Source organism: Leucopleurus acutus, assembly GCF_964270905.1.
Source record: "Leucopleurus acutus genome assembly, chromosome: 2".
Lineage (NCBI taxonomy): Eukaryota > Metazoa > Chordata > Mammalia > Artiodactyla > Delphinidae > Leucopleurus > Leucopleurus acutus.
In genome coordinates this window covers 119043348-119065760 of record NC_139143.1, presented here as the reverse complement: position 1 = coordinate 119065760, position 22413 = coordinate 119043348, and the positions used below count along the sequence as shown (strand labels likewise).

The following is a 22413-nucleotide window of genomic DNA, read 5'->3' as shown; positions in this document are numbered from 1 at the left end:
TGCCTTCTCGACATCTCCACCTGCATGTATCTCTGCAACATCTAGTATCACACTGAAGCTGAATTCCTGATTCCTACCCATCCCCGAATCTGCGGCTCCTACCACCTTCTCCATCGTAAAAAGAAATCCCATTTTTGTAGTGGTTTGGATCAAAATACTTGAAGTTGTCTTAAGACAAATCTCTTGTTGCCGTATCCACTCCATTGGCATGTCCTACATCATACACATTTTTCAATGTTATTAGATTATCCATACCCATAACTTAAAATCGCCAAATAGCATTCCATCAATAACAATAAGTACACAGTGCCCAGCGTTGTTCTAAGTAACAACAATAAGTACACTTACACAGTGTCCAGCATTGTTCTAAGTGCTTGACATACAATTTACTGAATCTACAACTCTGTGAGGGAGGTAGACTCTTGATCCCCACTTTATAGGTGAGATACTTAATGCACAGAGGAATTGCCCCAAGTCACAGAGCTAGTAAGTGAAATGGCTGAGACATGAATGCATGCAATTTGATTCCGGAGTCCATGTGCTTGACTACAATGCCTTACGTTTGTCACATGCTTGAATATTTACATTGTTTAGAAGTTTCCAGTGTTATAAATCATGTTGTTTTGATCACCTTTGTGTAATAAACCTTTTCTTAATTTAGAGTCATTTCTTTAGCATGCATTCTTAGAAGTTGAATTGCTCAATGAGCGTAAACGTTCTCAGTCCCTGAAATGGCTAACCTATTATTAGTAAACATTGGCTCTTTGAAATCTGAAGTTATATACAGTGGTAGGAAACTTTTTCTTAATAGAGAAAAACCTCTGAAGAAGAACTTAGCTAGCTAAGTTTGATCCTGACTCAGTCACTTACTCATTCAATCTCGTGGTCTTCAGTTTCCTCATTTGTAAAATCAAGATAATCCCTACATTACAACTTCCTCACAACGATGCATAAATCAGGCCCTTATTTCCATCAAAAGAAGAAACTTTAGTGTTACTTTCCCCAAAAAAACCACAAACTCTGAAACTTAGATCTATTACCATTCAACTCTAGAAAAGGCTTGATCCATTGCCTCTTTTAAGGCCATGGAACACACAGTTCTGACTTTCAAATAACTTTGCACATCTGCATTTTACACCTACCTTGGCTCACTCATTATTGTTTCAAGGTCCTCTTCTCATCATCTGGAAACCTAAAGGAAAGATTAAGTAGTACTAAATTTGCCACAGCTGTATATCAACTGTGACCACACATTTTATTTCTCATGCTCTAATCTCAGTTTTGATATCACAGGTTTGGATAATGAATAGCCAATAAGTAAACCATGCTCTTATGCTCTTTTTTGTCTTATTTACCCATTCAGCCTTCAGAAGACCCATATACTGTAAGGGGGAACCCATAAGTTACACATACCAACACTTTACTTTTTAGAGAATTTTCATCCCTTACTCTAGAACTAGTTGTATTATCTTCTACCCACAGTCAAGATAAACTAATAGGACCCATATCTCCGCAAGGCAAAAGTCTCAGAAGCCAAGATGACCCACTCCCTTCCTTTTTTCTTTTTCTATCTGCTGTATTGTCTGTCAGCAGTCAGCTGGATTGCTGGTCCTTTCTCTGCTCTCCCCTGAATCTGAAAGGTTGGAAGCCTGGGAATTCTATTTCTCAGAGTACAAAGCCAGCAAATATCCCAGTTTAGATTCTGCCAGTGCCAAAGACAAGAGATGAGGAGGACAGAAGGGAAGCAGGAGCCATATTCTTCCCCTAGCAGCAGATGTTAGATTTGGCAGTGGCCTCTGAGTATCCCTCAGGAAGCAGCTTCCACAAGTTCCTGACCTGTGTGGCAATAATTCCCTACAGGTTAGCTGCAAACCTGACAGCTAACAATGGGCTTCCCTCACCTTTGCTCCTCTAGCCTTTCCAACTATTTCATAAGCACCTAATTGCCTATTTTAAATACTTCCTGCTTCAAGTACCCAGAGTGGTTTCTGTTTTTCGAACTGAAGACTGAAATATCCCATCTCCTAATTTATATAAACCTGTGGTCAGGTGTCCACTTAAGAAAAAGATAAGTCTAGTTTAGATGATCAGTACCAGATCCCCAACTCATAAATTGTAAACTGATTTTAACTCCCAGAGTAGCCCCTTTATGTGATTTCTTTTTCTTCCCCTAGGTGTTGGAGAATTCTGTATTAAGAATTATATTACAGAGGCCGGATCTAAAAAATACAATATCAAACAATGTTCCAAGTGATATCTGAAGGATGGCTACCTCCACATATGTCCATCCTTAATATTTTCAGCTCCTTTTCATTTTATTTCCCTTCAATTACTTGTGTGTATGTTTAATTTATGGTTTTGTTCATTCTTTTAACAGCAGGGACTTTTTGCTTGTTTGTTCCCTAGCACCCAGGGACTATTCAAAGATTTTGGTTAAATTACATGTAAAAGTAAATTTGTGGGCTCCCATTTGCCTTGATGGAGTAAACATCGACTCACACACTTCGAATTTAAGTTCATTTTAGCACACATAAGCACATCTTCAAGTCTCTTAGGTTCTCCATTTTGATTAGCAGTTCCATTGTATTCCAGAAATTCCTTCTCTTATTGATGATGGGTTTACAGTTACACATTTCATACCTGCCTCAATCTCATAGATTTTATATGGTCTCCCCTAGGTGATCCTTACGTACACTAAAGCTTGAGAACCACTGCAATAAATAGAAACAGAGCTCGTTTTATTTGAAATCCCTATGCAAGGAGTAAAACCCAACGAATCCAAAGACTTGGGGTGCTTTCCATGATTCACATCTGGGAGGTGATGTATAGAATGACAGAATTTTGGAGCTGAAAAGATCCTTACAGATCATTGAAGCTTATCATTTAGGAGATCAGAAATCTATGAATTCTAGAATTTCATAGATAGTTTCGGACAGAACAGAACAGAACTCAGAACCTACGTATTCTGAATTTCAATCTTGTGCTTTCTTTAAGATGGTTGTCATAACATTTGGGTGAGTGGTGAACTGAACGACTCTATGTGTGCCAATCATACTGTGAATGTGCATATGTGTTAGGAAGTTGTCTGACAAGTAGTAGTAAAGTTCTAACAAAAGTTCTAATACAAAGTGTATTAGATGCTTTCCAATAGATGCAGGTAAAGTGTCTTGAGGAAGGGACAGTGATTTCTAATATGCACAAAGATGTAACATGGACTTCTGACAGGTGCCACCCCCTTTTCTTCAATACGACCTTACGACTAACAAAGAATGTGTAAGTGCTAATCTCAGTAACAAATACAATACAGATGAGGTTTTTGGAAATTTGAATTATGTAAACTTGAAGTTGCTAATACAGAAAATTTTTTATAAAGTTGCAACTCTCTAAAAAGCTGGCAAGAACTGCAAATTCCAAAATTGGCTGACCCAGTAAATTGTAAACCATGTTCATGGATTGACAGGCAGAGGTACTGCATTATATATATAACATGACCCACCCTCTTATTCACGTGTACCGGAATCTCCCCATGTGATTTTAGTGACCATTGTCCTATTGTTTGCACCATAAACCTTTAGCTCAGAAGTTATATATAATAAAATACTCTGAACCCATAATCACTGCCATTAAAACTTTACCATCTATTAATTTAGGAGAGAGCACACTCTAAAAGGCACTAGAGAGAATGATGTAAAAATAGATAGAGGATTAGGGCCAAAAAGAAAAGAAAAAAAAAAACCCTACAGCAACAGCATCTCCCATCCTAATGTTTACTCCTCTGTGAAAACCAGTCTTACATTATGAGTATTGTAAATTATGTGACGTGTTCAGGAGAGCATCCCTCACAAAATGCATCTTCTCTTAAAGCTCCTTCATGTCTTTAAGTGATTCTAACCCCAACTCCTATGCCTGAAAGACAGTGTGTAAAGTTGGAAGGAGCTCTAGGAGTTTCCAATTTAAGCTCACATTTAGTGGTCCACCAAGGGGATAGAATTCTCTGGTAAACATCCCAGAAAACAGATCTGTTTTTGTGTGTGTTTAAATTCTTCTGAGTATGCCGTGAGATGCATCATCGTGTAGAACAACGCTCTGGTTATTTTCACTCCAAGTTCTAACAGGGCTTGTGTTTGTCGTTAAGTCACCTTCATGAATGTCTTCATGGGGCTTGCCTTCATTATGCCTAGTCAATCAATTAAAAGAGGGCCAAGCATTCTTATTGCCCCCACTCCCTGAATGATTAGGGAATTGATGAGCTAATAAGAACAAAACACTCTCAACCTCCTACAGTTAGTCTACAAGCACGGGGCATGGCATGCCTTGTAGTCCATGTGGAGCAGTACCAGATGAAAAGAGCTGCACCCCCCATGCCTCCCTGGTCCCCCCACTGCCTGATGCTGCTGCTGCTGGGCTCTCCCAGGCCCGGATCCTGGGCCATCCAAACTCAGGGTGCCAGGGCAGCAGGGGCATCGAAATTGCTAAATTTTGATTATCAACATTTATATAAAGCATCAAAGTGCTAACTGTGAAGGAAATTAGAGTTTTTTTCAAGGCTTACATTTGTTCTAGGGTTAAGTATTGTTTTTATTTGGAATTACACAAATGGAGGCATAATCATTTCAGTGCTTAGGGCTTCTAAAAGTTACATTATGGCCTCAAGTCTACCAGTCACTTAAAAAAAAAAGTCACCAAGAAACTTCAGTTTACTTCCAAAAAATTCTTTCTTTCCAAGCAGGCAGTCTTCACGAAGGACTAAATGCTCTCACCCATATAGATTTAACAGAACACCTTGGACAGTGCTACAAATCTAAGGAGAAAATGAAATCTTGCTTGGCTCGGGAGTAGCCCATGCTTTGAGTCAAGGGCTGGTCTGGAAAGGTCTAGATCAAATTTTTAGAACCGTCATCACAATGACTTGCAGATAAACTCGGGGTCCTAGGATTTGAATAGGAACATTCTTTCCTTGTTTTTTTTCCCCAACTAAGAGATGGGTTTGCTGTGTTCTTGGTGAGCCCTGTGATGGCTGGTACTTGTCATCTGCAAACATACATGACTCCTCTACTCTTGCACCAGTGCTAAGATATGTGTGTGCATGAAAACAAAAGCTATATATTTCCACCCCGAGTCTCCATAGCTGGATCCCCTCCAGACACCATTTTGAACATGACACTCTGCTGCAGGGTACTAAAAATGGTGCTTTGCTCAAAATAAAACCTTTAAAGATCCCTTAGTAGCTATTCAGGGATGGGAATTCAATCTCAATTCTCCACCCTTTGCCCAACTGTAGATTCAAAATGCTTACATGAAACACTGAGAGTAAGTACTTCCTGGCAAATCTGATTTTTCTTCTGCAATAGACGCATGTGCTATAGTTACCGCAAACTATATTTTTACTTAGAAAATACACAAGGTAATAATGTACCTCCAACGATAGAAAACAGATCTTCTTTTTTTATTTTATTTTATAGGTAGCTTTGGTATAAGCTTCAGATAGACCCACTTATTACACAGTTTGTGAAATCTATACCTTCAAATCATACTACTCTCTATTTTAGGCCATTATATCTAAAAGCATGACTTCTCAAATCCTTTTATTACAAGTAGTTCTTGCACATAAATGTTACACCACAATAGCAAAAAAATGTAAACTTCTTTTGCAAACTACATAAATACTATAATATCTGCCTTGAAGTTATTCTCATTTTAGAATCAGAAGATACTCTATATGCTTTACATAGAAAACTCTGGTCAGTAGCCTATGTATATAAATTTTTTTTTTTTCTTACTGACTTGCCTTTCATGTTGCCTACTTAGGTCTTTGAAGGAGAAAACTTTTAAATAGAACCCAGATCAAACTTCAATCCACAAGTAAAACAAGTAGTGGAAACATGTCAATAATTGTGGATAAAATATGAGGTGTGAAAATTATTCTAAATACTAAATGTGACAAGTCACCAGTGGCATGGAAGGAACTGGAAAGACTCATTTGAGCTCAAATTTGATCCTATATGCAAGGAACTCAGCCCGCATGCTAATATACTTTTTTACCCTGCTGAATGTCTGTTTTCAAACAAATCACCTCTTTCTACTTTAGAGCACAACAGGTCATTTCTACAACTGTAGTCCTAGACTGGAAAGTCTGAGTGGTCAGTGAATTTATTTCACCATCACTGTCTGTGATGTCTTTAAATACAAATTCGAAGTGTGTAAATATACAGGTGTGTATACACACACACACACACTGAGAGGACCACATCAAAGCCTCTTTTTCTTTTTCCTGCAAGAAGAGTTTTTAACGTTTACCTTTTTTGTTATTACTTCAAAGTAAATCTTTTTCCTCAGAATGTTCTTTCAGTTAAAAATCAAGTAAATTAATCTGGAGCCCTGACTGGTTTGTTATTCTGAGATTCCTATTGAACACCTAGCTACTGACCATGATTTGTTTGAGGAGAAAAACATCACTGCTGAAGCATTTTTTAAAATTTCAAATGCATGCAGAAAGAACTACATAGGCTTTCCAAGCAGCTACATAAGGTGGCTCAAGTAACATTTTTATTTGTTTTGGCCTAAGCCCTTTAACAGCATCCTTTGGAAACACAAAGAGAATGGCTACAAGACGGTGGCAGAGCCCGGGATGCATGGCCTGGTGGGCGATGCTCCTAGGGGTTCACAGGATGTCAGGCAGGAATCCACCGTGCTGCCTTCCCTCTTTCTGTGCGTTTTCTCTAAATGCATTGTATCCTCTCTTTCCTGTCCATGCTTTTAAATGATGAAAAACAATTTTAAAAAAAATTTCCCAATGATTCATTCAGAGCTCAAATAACACTGTATGTGGGCTTAGTTGGAGACAGGTAACCATTCTGAACAGTTCTCCCAGACGAAGGCTGGGCCAGGCAGAGGGACATTGAAGCCTAGGAGCTGCTCTTGTTGCAGACCTGGCCTCGGTTGCTGTTATCCTCCATATACTGGCTGCCCCCCGTGTCGCTCTGGCTGAGGACCACGGAGGGGATGTGGGAGGACCGCCTCTCTGGGTTCTTCTCCTGCGAGAAGCAGCAGAGCATCTTCTTCATGGTGCTGTACATGTCCTCATCCTTGTAGGAGTAGATGATGGGGTTCATGACGGAGTTAAGCAGCGCCAGCAGCAGGAACCACCTTTTCACATGCTGCACGTTGCACCACGTGCAGTTCAGGCCGTCGAGCAGCAGAACCACCAGACCTGGTGTCCAGCACACGACAAAGGCCCCTGGAGGGAGAGAGAGGAAGCAACAGGCACTCAGACCTCAGGCTAATTATTTGGGTTTCTTCTCGCCCGGTCTTCGGTCAGTGGTGTCAAGGGACCTTGAGGATTTGTTCTGACAACTGCAAAGCAAACTTCCAGCCTTCCTCTGAGCATTTGAGACTGGGCTTCTTAGAAGCAAACAGACTCTTAACCACGTTCCACTTCACCTTCTTATCTGCTTACCCAGGTACCGTAATTAGAGGCTTACACTTATCTCTTACTTCTTGAGCACAACACGGACCTTATTTCTGTTTCTTCTCCGAATCACACTAGGAGGCTGTGCAGTCATTATCCACACTCTGCAGGTGAGAAAACTGAGGCCAGATCCCAGGGTCTATGTGGGGAAGCCTCACACACTTAACCCTGCACTCTGCTGTTCTCCAAATCAGACGTTCCAAATGCTCTCCTGAAAATAAGATGCATTGCATCTATGGGAGCCTCCTAGTCTTCTAATCCAGTCACCTGCTCAAAAACTGTATTCTTTACAAATCCATGTTGCTGCCGAGTAAGCACTAAATTCTTTTTGACACAGTCAGAGGCCATCTGCTTAATAATCTGTTCTAGGCCGAGATATTTTTGTCAGAAACAAATCTTTCTCTTTCACGATGAGATATCAATGTGCTTTTTATTAGCACATTTAGTTATTTAGCATAATTTTAGCACCAATGGCACATGAAGGGGGGTCTGTTCTGAGTCTCTACCCACATGATCATACTTAGCTTACCTCAAACTTTCTGGTATGTTTTTCCTAAAATATGAGACACATGTTCAATTTCCCTACTTAGTCATCGTAACAACAGATAACAATGACAGCTAACATATCAACGCTTCCCTTTACTAACTCATAGAACCACACTCTGAAATAGACATCATTATCATTCTCAGGAAACTGAGGCACAAGAGAAGTTCAGTAACTTGCTTACAGCCCAATAGCTTGTAAGGGACATTGAAGTTTGAACCTAGGCAGTCTTCCTCCACAGGCTGTACACTGGGCCACTATGGGACCTGCCTCCATACTGGGACGTGGTTTCTTTCTCCCAAAGTCCTTCTGATTTCTGAATGCCCTTACTTATCCACTGAATAGTCATTGTGAGGTTTCAATGTGCCAAGAACCGTACTAGACAGTGAATGAGGTGAAGACCATGCGGTGCGGGAACAAAAGGGCTAATGGGAGAGACAGAATGAACAGGCGAGTCTGTGAACCGTATCACCAACTAGTTACTCTTCCTGGTTAGAGTCAGACCTGGACAGTATTCCTCTTGGTGCTTTATGTTCCTTCTGAGAGATATAATAATAAGCAAGTCAAGAATTATAAAGAGGCAGTATGAGGCCATGAAACTCCGTGAGCTATGGGGTCAGACAGCTACGCCCAGCCCCTCACCTTACATGCTGCTAGCGAGGCAAATTACTCTTCTGAGCCTTCATTCCCTTGTTTAATAAGGATAATGATCCCGACTTACGAAGTGGTTGTTAAGAGTCAGAGGTAATGAAAAGTGGTGTCTAATACCGTGTTGGGTTCACTCAGCAGTGGTTATCATGAGATGCTTCGTCAAAGACATCTGCCCAAAGTAGACGTGCAGGAGTTCTCAGGGGGTTTCACTTCCCATTTCATAACTACAGCTCTCCAATGGCCCCCTTTTTCCTCCATTCTGTATTATTTTTGGTTTGGCTGACATATGTGAAGAAAGAAGTGAACTTAGAGATAAAATAGCAGGGATTTGGGTCCTAATTCTTCACTTACTGTACAACTCTGGGAGATCCATGTCATCGGTCTGGGCTTCATCTCCCTAAACTGTAAATTGAGGATGTTAGGCAAGTTCTGGGTTTTTCAAACTGTGGGCCAAGGCACCTTAGTGAGTATGCAATCGATTTAATGAATTTGGAAAAGTTTCTTTTTATTTTTTTAATGAAAGAATGGAAATGCAAATGGAATGGAATAGCTCAGAGTATATTACACAGACCAAGAGAAGTATTGTTTCTTGAAACTTTTGTTTCAGTTTTATATACTATATTTATGTGTGCATTGGTTATAAAATAAAATATTATTTTTGACTGCTGGGATTAGTCAAAAAGTTTGAAAAACACTAATTTAGATAATCTTTAAGGCTGCATCCAGCTCCAGCGGTCTGTATTTCCCGTAGAAGTAACACTTTTGTTCTCTCTGCCATTTCTGAGACAGGGTTACTATGTTGTCAGGAGGGAAGAACTAAACAAAGCAGACATCAAAAGCTGTAGCTACGAACTTTGATGTGAAGAGTTCTTTCTGTGTGAGATCGTAGAATTCCAAAGAAATCCTAGTGGGAGTGTTCCAAGGTTTTTGTTTTAATGGGTAGGAGGGAGAAATATTGATAAACTTTATACTTAGTTAAATACGCATGTCAAAATTTAATAGTGTATATAACTTCCAAACCAATGGAGGGGGAAGGATGCAAGTAAAGAAAAGGAAAAAAAAAAAAGTCTCAATGCGTAAGAAAGGAGGGAAACATAGAAAAATGGGATAAAGAAAAAATTAAGATGCTGGAAATGAATCCAGGTAAGTTGATCCTTGAACAACACAGGGGTTAGGGGCGCTGACCCCTGCACAGTCGAAAATCCGTATGTAACTTTACATTTGGCCCTCGTATCTATGATTCCACATCTGTAGATACAACCAACCTCAGATCGGATTATGTAGCACTGTAGCATGTATTTACTGAAAAAAATCTGCACATAAATGGACCCGCTCAGTTCAAACCCCTGTTGTTCAAGGGTCAACGGTATACTAATAAACAAAATCAATGTTAACTGTATAGTTAAAAAAGTGAATCTAAATAATTTGATGTCTAACATTATAACCGTATGTGATAAAACCATGAAGAAAAGCAAGATGATTAACATGAAATTTATAATATGGTTATTTCTACAAGAGAGAGGGGGCCACCAGGATAGGGCACAAAGGAGGTTCTAAAGACACTGAAAATGTTCTATTAAATTGGGTGGCAAGTACACAGGTGTTTTAAATTTTTAATATTCTTTTAAGTGTTATTCTTTAAACTTTACATATATCTTATATAATTTTGTTTGAACGATATATTTCACACACACACAACAGAAAAAAGGATAAAAGTAAATTGCCAATATGTTTTCCTAAAGACTGTTTTTAAAATTGGATTTTTAAAAATCATTAAAGCTTTTTTCCCTAGCATAAAACTCTAGTTTGGATTAATCAGGGGACCTAAACACTCTAAATAAATCTTCAAATTGATGCCCTGTTTGTCATAATGTGGTACTTCACATACACTTTCCTTTTGCATTGAATTTCATAAAATAATTCATTCAGTCAACACTGACACACTTTTCACTGAGCAATGGTTATACACCAGGCACTGTTGTAAGCATTTTATATGAATTAACCATTCAATCCTCATAGCAACCCTTGGAAATAGGTATATATAAATATAAATATAAATATAAATATAAATATAAATATATATATATATATATATATATATATATATATATATATATAACCCTCATTTTAAACCTGAGGAAAGTGAACCACAGAGAAATTGGTAACCTGCTCAAAGCCATGGTAAGTGGAAGGGCCAGGATTTGAACAGGCAGCCTGGCCCCAGGGCTTGTGCTCCTGTTCACATGCTAGGCTGCTCAGCAGTGAGCTGCAAAGGATATTATTTCTAAAGTAAGTGATGGGGAAGGGGGGAAGGTACTTCTGACCTTTAAAGTCCCGTTCATAGAATATCATACCTGACTGTGAAACTGCATACAGTATATCACAACCAAGTCATTCTTTGCTTTGCTAACAGAAAGAATTTCTGGCAAAGGAAGGAAGGAAGAGAGGGAGGGAGGGAGGAAGCGAAAACGATGAAGAAGGAAAGAAGGAAGGAAGGGAAGGGGAGGAAAGAAAGGAGAAAGAATTTCAACAAAAATACAGGTAAGAAGAGCAACAAAAATCTGCTGACCTGGGGCTTCCCTGGTGGCGCAGTGGTTAAGAATCTGCCTGCCAATGCAGGGGACAAGGGTTCGAGCCCTGGTCCGGGAAGATCTCACATGCCGCGGAGCAACTAAGCCAGTGCACCACAACTACTGAGCCTGTGCTCTAGAGCCCGCGAGCCACAACTACTGAGCCCGTGTGCCACAACTACGGAAGCCCGCGTGCCTAGAGCCCGCGCTCCGCAACAAGAGAAGCCACCGCAATGAGAAGCCTCCGCACCGCAACGAAGAGCAGCACCCCCTCACCGCAACTAGAGAAAGTCCGCGTGCAGCAACGAAGACCCAACGCAGCCAAAAATAAATAAAATTTATTTTTAAAAAAATCTGCTGACCTTTTCTTTACACCGTTTCCAAGAACAACAAAAGGCAAGTCTCTGACATAACAGCCGCCACACACTGCGCTGCTGATGGGTACTTCAGCGGTGCTGTCTGAAGTGATGATTGCACTCCAAGCAGGAACCCTGGGAAACTGCAGCTCCCCAACTCCTCCACCAGCGGCCAAGCTCTACCTCCAAACACATCTCAGAGCGGGGGCACAGCTTATCTAAACAGCTCATTCATTGGGGATTTTTACTGTATGTCAGCAGCAGCAGATACGAGGTCCCCAAAAACATTTAAAAGAGAAGAAAATGTCAGGAATGGTTTTGGCCTTGGGAATCCGTCTTTTTGGAGAATTCTTGGAGAATGTGGAAGATGTCAGAAACATACAAATGTTTCTGTCTGTCCCAGTTCTTAAAAGACGGGCAGAGGGTACATCCTGAGAAATATGTATCAGTCAGTCCCTTATCAATTTCCAAAAAATTCTAGAGGAAAAAACTTAGATGAATGTTTTTTGAGTATTTAAACTCAATGCTCAGACCAAGACAGCTGGGACCAAACAAGGCTTTCAAAGAGACACATGCCAAGCCCGGATCTTCCCCCCTCCCCCCTAAATCAGGCATTGAAGTAAGAGCAGATCTAAAGGTATCTATCTGGGAACTGATAGAAGAAATCAAGCATGTTTCTCTTGGAAAAGAAAAGGCAAAGGAAAACCACATTATGTTAACTATCCCCAAAGACCTGAAGGGCCATCACATAGAGAGAAGCATGACTTACCTTGAAGGTCACCCTGAGACAAGCGGAAAAGTACCAAAAGGCAGAATTTGAAGGTAAGACTTCTTTTTAAGAAAATGAAGCTATTAGGAGAGGAATTTGTTGTTCGGCAGACAGAGAGCCTCCCTCGGCCAGGGTATTTATTTTGCCCAGATCATCCTGAGATGTACAAAGGGAAGAGATTTTTCCTAAATGAGAGAGAGAGGGTTAAGTGGCTTCCGAACTCTTTTCCAAGTAGAAAACTGCTAAATTCTACAAACTATGAGTTTCAACTCCCCATAAAATTCAAACAAATTCGACGTATTGGTTTCCCAGACACCATTATCAGACAGTATGGCTAAAAACTGATTAAGATGAATTCTCTGAGCTACCAGTTCCCAAAGCTGGCAGGCCATCAAATTCCCAGGGGAGCTTTTTAATAATGCAGATCCCCTGGTCCTAGACCAGAGCCAATGGTCAGACTCTCTGGGGTGGTACATGGAAATCTGTAGGACTAAAAAGTTCCCTGGGTGATTATGATGCATGGTCAGTTTTACAAACCATTTTTCTATGCTGACCAAAATGGTTTAATCAAGCTGATACTGTCAGCAAAACTGTAGATTCCATACACACTTGGCAAAAAGTCATGGAAAAGAGAAAGGGGGCAGAATTCTTTAGAACAAGAAAATCACCCTCAGATCAATATCTTCAGCTTCTACTTGGAAAGAAAGTTTGAGTACATCTTATGCATAAATGAAATGTACAGACACTAGCAGGGAAACTAGCCTACAGGCAAGGCATATACTGTCCTCCACTGGCCTTGGTTGGCGCTCTGGTTCGCCCTGCCAGGAATGCCTTCCTGGCTCCTAATCTAAGGTCTACTTTTCATTCTAAGCTTAGCTCCTCCACTGGACCTTTCCCATATGTCCAGCCCACAGTGACCATTCCCTCCTCTCAACTCCTGTGGCATTTTCCACCTACAACATCCACATGGCACTGGGCATATTACCTGCTTAATTCCACTCTAACATTTCCCAAGAGCTCTGGGCTGGGCAGTGTGCTTAGAGCTTTACATACACCCATTGTTTAAAACTCATGGCCCTGCCTCTTCAATAAGTGGTGCTGGGAAAACTGGACAGGTACATGTAAAAGTATGAGATTAGATCACTCCCTAACACCATACACAAAAATAAGCTCAAAATGGATTAAAGACCTAAATGTAAGGCCAGAAACTATCAAACTCTTAGAGGAAAACATAGGCAGAACACTCTATGACATAAATCACAGCAAGATCCTTTCTGACCCACCTCCTAGAGTAATGGAAATAAAAACAAAAATAAACAAATGGGACCTAATGAAACTTCAAAGCTTTTGCACAGCAAAGGAAACCATAAACAGGACCAAAAGACAACCCTCAGAATGGGAGAAAATATTTGCAAATGAAGCAACCGACAAAGGATTAATCTCCAAAATTTACAAGCAGCTCATGCAGCTCAATAACAAGAAAACAAACAACCCAATCCAAAAATGGGCAGAAGACCTAAATAGACATTTCTCCAAAGAAGATATACAGACTGCCAACAAACACATGAAAGAATGCTCAACATCATTAATCATTAGAGAAATGCAAATCAAAACTACAATGAGATATCATCTCACACCAGTCAGAATGGCCATCATCAAAAAATCTAGAAACAATAAATGCTGGAGAGGGTGTGGAGAAAAGGGAACACTCTTGCACTGCTGGTGGGAATGTGAATTGGTTCAGCCACTATGGAGAACAGTATGGAGGTTCCTTAAAAAACTACAAATAGAACTACCATATGACCCAGCAATCCCACTACTGGGCATATACCCTGAGAAAACCAAAATTCAAAAAGAGTCATGTACCAAAATGTTCATTGCAGCTCTATTTACAATAGCCCGGAGATGGAAACAACCTAAGTGCCCGTCATCGGATGAATGGATAAAGAAGATGTGGCACATATATACAATGGAATATTACTCAGCCATAAAAAGAAACGAAATTGAGCTATTTGTAATGAGGTGGATAGACCTAGAGTCTGTCATACAGAGTGAAGTAAGTCAGAAAGAAAAAGACAAATACCGTATGCTAACACATATATATGGAATTTAAGAAAAAAAATGTCATGAAGAACCTAGGGGTAAAGCAGGAATAAAGACGCAGACCTCCTAGAGAACGGACTTGAGGTTATGGGGAGGGGGAAGGGTGAGCTGTGACAGGGCGAGAGAGAGTCACGGGCATATACATACTAACAAACGTAGTAAGGTAGATAGCTAGTGGGAAGCAGCCGCATGGCACAGGGATATTGGCTCGGTGCTTTGTGACAGCCTGGAGGGGTGGGATAGGGAGGGTGGGAGGGAGGGAGACGCAACAGGGAAGACATATGGGAACATATGTTTATGTATGACTGATTCACTTTGTTATAAAGCAGAAACTAACACACCATTGTAAAGCAATTATACCCCAATAAAGATGTTAAAAAAAAAAAAAAACAAAACTCATGGCCCTGTGAAATTGCCACTCTTATTTTCCGTCTCACGTATGATGAATTTGAACTTCAGAACAGCTCAAGACTTTGTCCTAGGTTTAGTCAGAAGCCAACAAATAGAAGAGTCAGAATTTGAACCCAGGCCTGATTCCCCCATGCAAACTCTTGAGCGTTGTGCTATTCTGAGGTAGTTTTTAATATATACGTCCTGTCTCTTGGGCCCATTGCAAGCTTCCTAAGCATGTAGGCTGTGCCTCATACCTGTCTGTGTCCTCAGAATGAAGTATAGAGCTCCATACGCAGTAGCAGAGAAGATGAGTCCATTGAACATAACTGAAGTTTATTAAGAGCCCACATGGGGCCAGGTAACGCATTAGCTGCAGCACTTGCTGATGCAAACAGTGTGCTGTCCTGCCCTTCGGGCACTGACAGGCAGGGGACCAGGATGTGATGATTCTGATTACTGTCCAGGAAGGTGTCAGGTGAAATGACACTCAGTTGAGCTGAGTATTGAAGGTCAAGAATGACTGTGCAGAGGTGAGAAATAGCAATGATGTACTTGGGGAATTCCAAACAGTTTAGGATGGTTTTAACCCAGGAAGGTGACTAGGGAAGTAAGATGAAGTCTGAAAGCTGAACATGGGTCAGACCCGGAAGGGCCCTTTGGGCAGTTCTCAGGAGTTTGGATTTATTGCATAGATCACACCCCATAAGTCTTTTTCAACCAGGAGTTCATCAGGTGAATGCCCTCAGGTATCCATGGTATGTAATGAAGTAACCTCTCTCCCAAGCACCTAGAATGGTATGAGTCATACACCATCATGGGAGGATTAAGAAAATATTTCTAGGTTCCACGGTTCACAAAGGAAACCTAATGAGAAAGGTTAAGAGCTGAGGTTTTTCAGGCTCAGTTGCAACTCATCAGTGGCTTGTGAAATCAGTTTAGTAGGTTGCAACCAGCTTTTTTCTAAAAAATAAAATAGAACAGAAAACATCAGGATACATCAAGGATAGTAATGGTATGTTTCATGAAACTTGTTTCAATTACACACAAAAATATGTGTATGTATTGGGCCATGATAGAGAATGTACATTATTTCTCACTGTGGGGTCCTGATTAAAAAATAAAAATTGAGGGCTTCCCTGGTGGCACAGTGGTTGAGAGTCCGCCTGCCGATGCAGGGGACACGGGTTCGTGCCCTAGTCCAGGAAGATCCCACATGCCGCGGAGTGGCTGGGCCCGTGAGCCATGGCCGCTGAGCCTGCGCGTCCGGAGTCTGTGCTCCGCAAGGGGAGAGGCCACGACAGTGAGAGGCCCGTGTACCGCAAAAAAAAAAAAAAAAAAAAAAAAAAAAAAATGAAACCTACTTCTATAGATCATTATTATTCTTTTTAAGTAGAGGATGACTTCCCAAAGAAAATCTCTTGTTAAACTTCAATATCAGAGCTGCTCTGACTAAAGAAGGAGATGGGGTGGGGGGAGTTGACTAAAGATCTTCCTGGAGAATTCACTCCCACCTTCACACTACAGTACTCCCCCCGCCCCCACTACACATACATACACTGAGGCACTTCTGAGGAACCCCTGGGAACCTCGCGGACCTAGGTTTGAAAATGACTGCTGTAGAATGGTAGTTCTTTGAAGATTTTTAGTCAAGAGCATGGATAAGTCTTATATTTTAAAGCAAAGCTGTGTCTGAGTGCTCAGGATGGAATGGAGGCATGTGACGCTCCCCCATCACAATCACCTGGGCTGACTGCTTGAAATTCAGATTTCTGGGTCCCACCCAGACCTACCAAATGAGAAACTGATGAAGGTATGATCTGGGCATCTCCGGTTTTAACGAGCTCCCTGGGGAATGCTTTAGTAGGGTGAAATATAGGACCACTGACGTAGGCATGGAGACTCCTCTGAAGACCAGCTAAAATTCAGGTGGAAAGTCTAAGGATCTGATGGAGTTGGTGAGATGTAGCCAGGTCAGCAAGGTGGTAAGGAGGAAAACCTGTAAGACTTGATGTATAAACAACTGGATCTAGGAAGTGAGGGAGAGGAAAGAATCCAGGGTGACTGGGTAGTGGGATTCTGATAACCAAGCGGGAGAGAGAGGAGGGACAGGCTTAGAAGGAAGAGATGGTGATTCAGTTTTAGGCATTGGGTACTTAGAATATCTGTGGCTCCTCCAGGCATAGAAGAGTAGAAGGCAGCCAGAAATGTGGGTCAGAACTCTGAGAGCTCCAAATTGAAATGTTAACTTGGGAGTCATCGGCAGTAGGTGGAACTGAAGCCATATGTTCTTTCATTAATAAATACTTACTAGGCAACCACCTGCCATGTGTCAGCCACTAAGAGTGAATGTCTTCCAGATGATTACATTTGAATAACAAATATAACAACCTTCTAGTGCCACGTGACAGGTCAGTTATGTTGATAAGAAGCAATTGTTTTTTTTTATTTTAATGATATTCTATGTTCTTTCAGTACCTGTTTAAGAGACTCACTAATAGTCCAATTAGATTACCACTGAGCTTTCCTCTAGTAATTCAACTAGTTTCAGTGCTGTACTCAAAAACCAGTATCATGAATTCAATACAAGTTTCTAAAGTCTAGTGAATCATACACTAGAATATTCAGTTAAGTACTGAAATGATATTTAATGACTGCAATTTAAGGTAATCAGAAACATCAAGTTAAGGAATGTCTAACACTTTAGAAGAGACAATTACAACTGAAAATATTGGTGACAAGTGAAATCAAAAATCTTTCAAACTCCCTAGGCAATATTAGGCTGAAATAATCTACAACCACCATCCCCCTTATTTGGAAGTTTTCAAAATATTTCAAACAATACTCTGGTTAACACCTCATGGCTACATTACATGAAAGAAGATATACACATTATAGGAAAGAATACCAGTCCATATGGGAGAAGGGCCCCTCACTGCAATATATTTAAGATAGTTCTTGGGGTTTAGGTGACAGACAAGATGTATAGAAGATTCAGACCTCAAGTTGTATGACTCCTGTTCTTTAGGACTCATACTTTTCTATTCCATCTAGTTAGCCTTATTTTCCTCTGTTTAAAAATTCACACATACAATTAAAAAGAAAACTTGACATGTGAGCGGCACATAAATAAAACATCCATAGTGATAAAAGCAATCCCTCACACAGAATAGTCTCGCTTTGGCACACGGGCTACTCATTTCATCAAACAAGAGGATATATTTTAAATATGTTCACTCTGTTATTCTTTGTTTTTAATCCAGGAAAAAACAGCAGGGCACCAGCAATAATGCTAACCTACTAAGCCACAGGGCTGTCTGTTTTACTAAAATAGAAAATTACAACTCTATATAAAAATCAGGCTAGGAACCTCATCCTATGGAAGCTCTCTTCTTATTTGAAAAGAATTTTAAAAGTAAAATTTTAAAGTTAATAGCTATTCTTGGTTAGAAGTATTACAATGTGTAAGTTACATATTAATAGAATACTCAAGTGAAAATGCTCTTATGATACTAAAGAATTTATTCAATAATTTAAAAATAACACCTCCAGATGTGGTTTGCATTCAAATTCATACTCATTTACCCACCGTGTTTTAGAAGTCCAATAATTCAGAAAATAGATTGTCACATATGTGAAAGGAATGAAAATATATACCTTGAGTAAACCTGACTTATTTTTACTGCAGAAAACAAGAAACACTGAGAAACTTCAAATAGATGATGAGCAGTTAAGCATTCCACAAATGATTCATTTAACACAGTTGTTACTACCGCTGTATCTTTTGACTCTAACAACTGCTTTTAGATACTTGTTTCAAATTTGTGGCCAGCTTTGGAAAGTTGAAATTCTTTGCTGCCAAGGAGTTATGAGATAAAATTTAAAGCAGAGGCGTACTAGCTAGAACCACAGCCTAGACCTAATTGTAGTGTCTAACTCAGGGCTACAGCTGGAAATCATAAACTGCAATAGTAAGAAAACACCATCTCCACCTCCAGATTCCTCTTTAAGCACCGTATGCGTGGACCTACAGTACCTCAGTACCTCACTAACTATTATATCAAGGGCTCTACAGCATCTAAGAAGAGGTGTGAGGTCAGCAGCTATTTGCCTGGTGTAATCTTAAAGACTGACAGGTCCCAGCTAGCCTGCCCACGGATCTGAACTTCTTTCTGCTGGAGTCACTCCTTTGAATTAGGAAGGCCTGCACCTTACCTAGACATGAACATATTAAGCTGTAGGCATGAAATAATCTACATATCACGTAAGCTGTCATCAGCATGGAGCAGGGTTGTGAGGCAATGCAAAAGGGATATCTTTGATGGGGTTGAAAATTTTGAAATGGGTTGCAGCATGGGACAATGTACAGGGGAGCTGACCTGATAAGGAGACAACATTCTAGACATCCAGATGGCACAAAATACCATCCTGAGCTCAGAGGAAGGGAACAGGATGTAGGAGACTTGACTCACAGAGAGTTGGGCCTGGAAGAGTGATGGTATGGTATAGCTCAGGAAGTACAAAGTCCTGACTCAGGGCTACCCCTTTCCATCCTACTCCCGTGGCCGCCATCATTAAGTCACCATGCGCTTCTGAGCCCAGATATGGCCTGGAAGCCTTCACAGTACAGTGCTCAGCCTCTAGCAATCAGCTGGAATTTGCCCTTGGGATGACATCCACTTACCATCCCTATTATGGTAAAAAAAAAAAAAGAGCATAGGCTAAAGATCAAGCAGACCCAGAGCTGAAATCCTGGTTTCTGCCCACAGGCAAATCAGTTCACCTTCCTGAGCCTCCCTCCACTTCTTAGCTATGGAATGAGCATGAAGGATACTGACCTGACAGGATTTTTTGGGAGATATACTGCGATAATGGGTGGAGAGTGCCTAACACAGAAGACACTCAGAAAATGTTCATTGTGACTGCCCAGATGGTGTCGGACACTCCCCTGCCGTGCTTCCTCAGGCAATTTATGAACACATCTGGTGTGCTGCTGTCGTGTGAAAGCTTGCTGAAGTGTGAAAGCTTTGGTCGCTGTCGTAGGCCCACACCTGTGTGTACGCGTGTGCGCACACACACACACACACACACATACACAATTACACTCTATCCTATTTTGGCTACCCTGCTACACTGACATCCTCAGAGGAGATCCCTTTTGCACCTTCTTCAGCTTGGGATACACAGTGCTTGGCCATGTGCCATACACATAATAGGTACTTAATAGAAGCTTATTAAATGAAGAAGTAAGGGATCTTGATTCAAATCCAGACCCTGGACTAGAGTAATTTGAAAATGTCATTCTACGTCTCTGCCTCCAGTTTCTTCATCTGTATATTAAGGGATCTGGACCATAATGACCTGTAAGTTTCCTTCTGGTTCCTACACTGGCTGATTCTGAGTTTCACCTACAGCTTCCTTCTCCACATGCAGATGTGTAGATAGTCTGCTGTAAATCCACCCCACTAGTTCTGAAGTAGCCAGCTTCTCCAATAACTCATTTTGCGTTTGTTATGCTTTCCGCTACCAAGTGGAGAAAAAAAAGAATCCAAGTGACAAACATCTACAGTTTCAGCTTGCCAGGTGTATGAATCAGAGCGCCATTCAGAATCTGTCAAAATACCTTTAACTTGCTACTTTTGATCACATGTAACTTGTCCCTAAGCTTGTTGGAATTGGTTATTTACCATAATTTGCTTTAAAGGAATGTAATGCGACACCGTCTTTGTTTTCTAAAGACTTTTTTCAGTTTACTTTGTAATTTAGAAAGCAAGGCTAGTCAGAGCACAGTGCTCAAATCCCAAGAATATGGCAATAATTACTGATTAACCTTTTAACTAGCAATACAGTGATGCTAGAGGTGCAAACATAGCCTTGTTTTCTAATTTTCTTTATTCCTCAACTCCTTAGCTGCCCTGCTGCCACCCTCCCCAACCCCCAGCCATGTCCTATTCATCCCAGATGCTCTCCTTTATCTACTTTTCTTCATTTTCTCTTTTTCTTCAGGAATTCTGCTTATATCCTATTTGTGATATAAGCATTGCTATCCCAGGACTGCATGCATCAACCAACGAAAATTCATTGAGCCCCAAGAGGTGCCAATAATTGTGTTAATTACCCAGGACACAGATAAATAAGGTGAGACATACTAGCTCTTTCCCAGTTCCTGATTTCACGGGCTCCTTCTCATAGTTTAGCTCCAGGTATACCCTTTGGAGAGCTTTTCCTTTGTGCCATATAAAGTAGCCCAGCCCAGCCACTCCCTAAAATATTATTCTGTTTGATTTCTTTATATCACTCTCTGCACTTACCTTGTTTATTCGTTGACTGGTTGGTTGCTTCATTTACTAATTGCCCATCATCCCAGTTGGACAGAAAACATGAAAATGAGGACTTTGCCCATTTAACTCACCTACGAACACCTTTCTTGTGTACAGCCCTTCTAGTTCCCTTCTGGAGGTTCTGATTCCAGGAGCCTGGAGTGGGGCCCAAGAATCTGAATGTTTAACAGATGCCCCAAGGGAGTCTCATGCTCAGGATGGATGTGTGAAGTGCTGGATTTTATAGAAACCTAGGTCTTAAAGTTTGATGACCATATCTGCTTACATCCCACTTGGGGATCCTTCCACTGAAAAGGAAAAGTCTTCAATTTGGATATACTCTGTGCACTCCTCTGTGAAATGTAATTTGGTGACAGTGAATGGTGTAGGCCTACAGGAATTTAAGAAAAGCCATTCTCCATCATATTCAAGAAAAAGAAAATTATTGGTAAAGCACAACCTGCTTAATAGCTTAGTGAACAAACTATGTAATCAGAAAAAGAAAAAACCCATTATTGGGAAGCATATTCTCAGTTTGCATTGAACAAACTTTCAAAGCTTGATAGAAGGAATATGAGGGAATGGGTGGCTTGAGTATACAGTAAGGATGAAAGGAGAAGAAAGCAAAGTAAGGTTGGAGGACATAAATAGAATATGTATAACAGATAACAGTGAAAGAGACAATGGATACTGCAAACAAGGAGTGCCAGGAGTACACTTGCCAGGAGTGCCAAGTACAAGGAGATGCCAACAAAGTATCCTGTAAGAACCTGGAAATGAGAGGAAAAAGGTCGTTTTTTTAAGTTCAGCCCTATACCAAAGTCATCTTAAAGAGACATTATAGTTCCCAGACCTGCAACACCTTTTCTGAAATCTGACTGAAGGCACTAACATCTCAGAAGAAAGAAAGTCATCAGAGCCAGGGATGTCTAGAACGACTGTATGTAATTCAGAGGGAGAAGAGTTCTTGGTCAAGGTCAGCCTTTCTCATGGCTGGGATGTCTCTATTGTTCTGATTCTGTACAAAAAACATCTAATGGTAACTTGATTTGCCAGGTATTGAGTACCTAAACCTCTTGGTAATTTTATTTCTTCCATCCAAATAAATACGATGGCATTCTAGTTAATCACACACACACACCCAATCCAGAGACAGGACAGGCCAAAGGGAGGAAGGAAGGAGGCAAACCGGTTGCGGTGCCATGCTTGATTCACATTCTCCCCTCTGCCTCCTGCTGGCCT

The 22413-nt window shown here is 40.7% G+C and overlaps 1 protein-coding gene across 1 annotated transcript in view; it reads right to left on the bottom strand.

Moving 5' to 3' along the window:
• Positions 1 to 6905: 6905 nt before the first annotated feature.
• LPAR3 (lysophosphatidic acid receptor 3) overlaps positions 6906 to 22413 on the bottom strand; it is a gene marked incomplete at its 3' end in the record, with an annotated part of 48257 nt that continues 32749 nt past the window's right edge. Inside the window, exon 2 of the mRNA XM_082860553.1 lies at positions 6906 to 7237. Within this exon, the coding sequence (XP_082716679.1) occupies positions 6906 to 7237 (332 nt within the window). The remainder of the gene's footprint in view (positions 7238 to 22413) is intronic.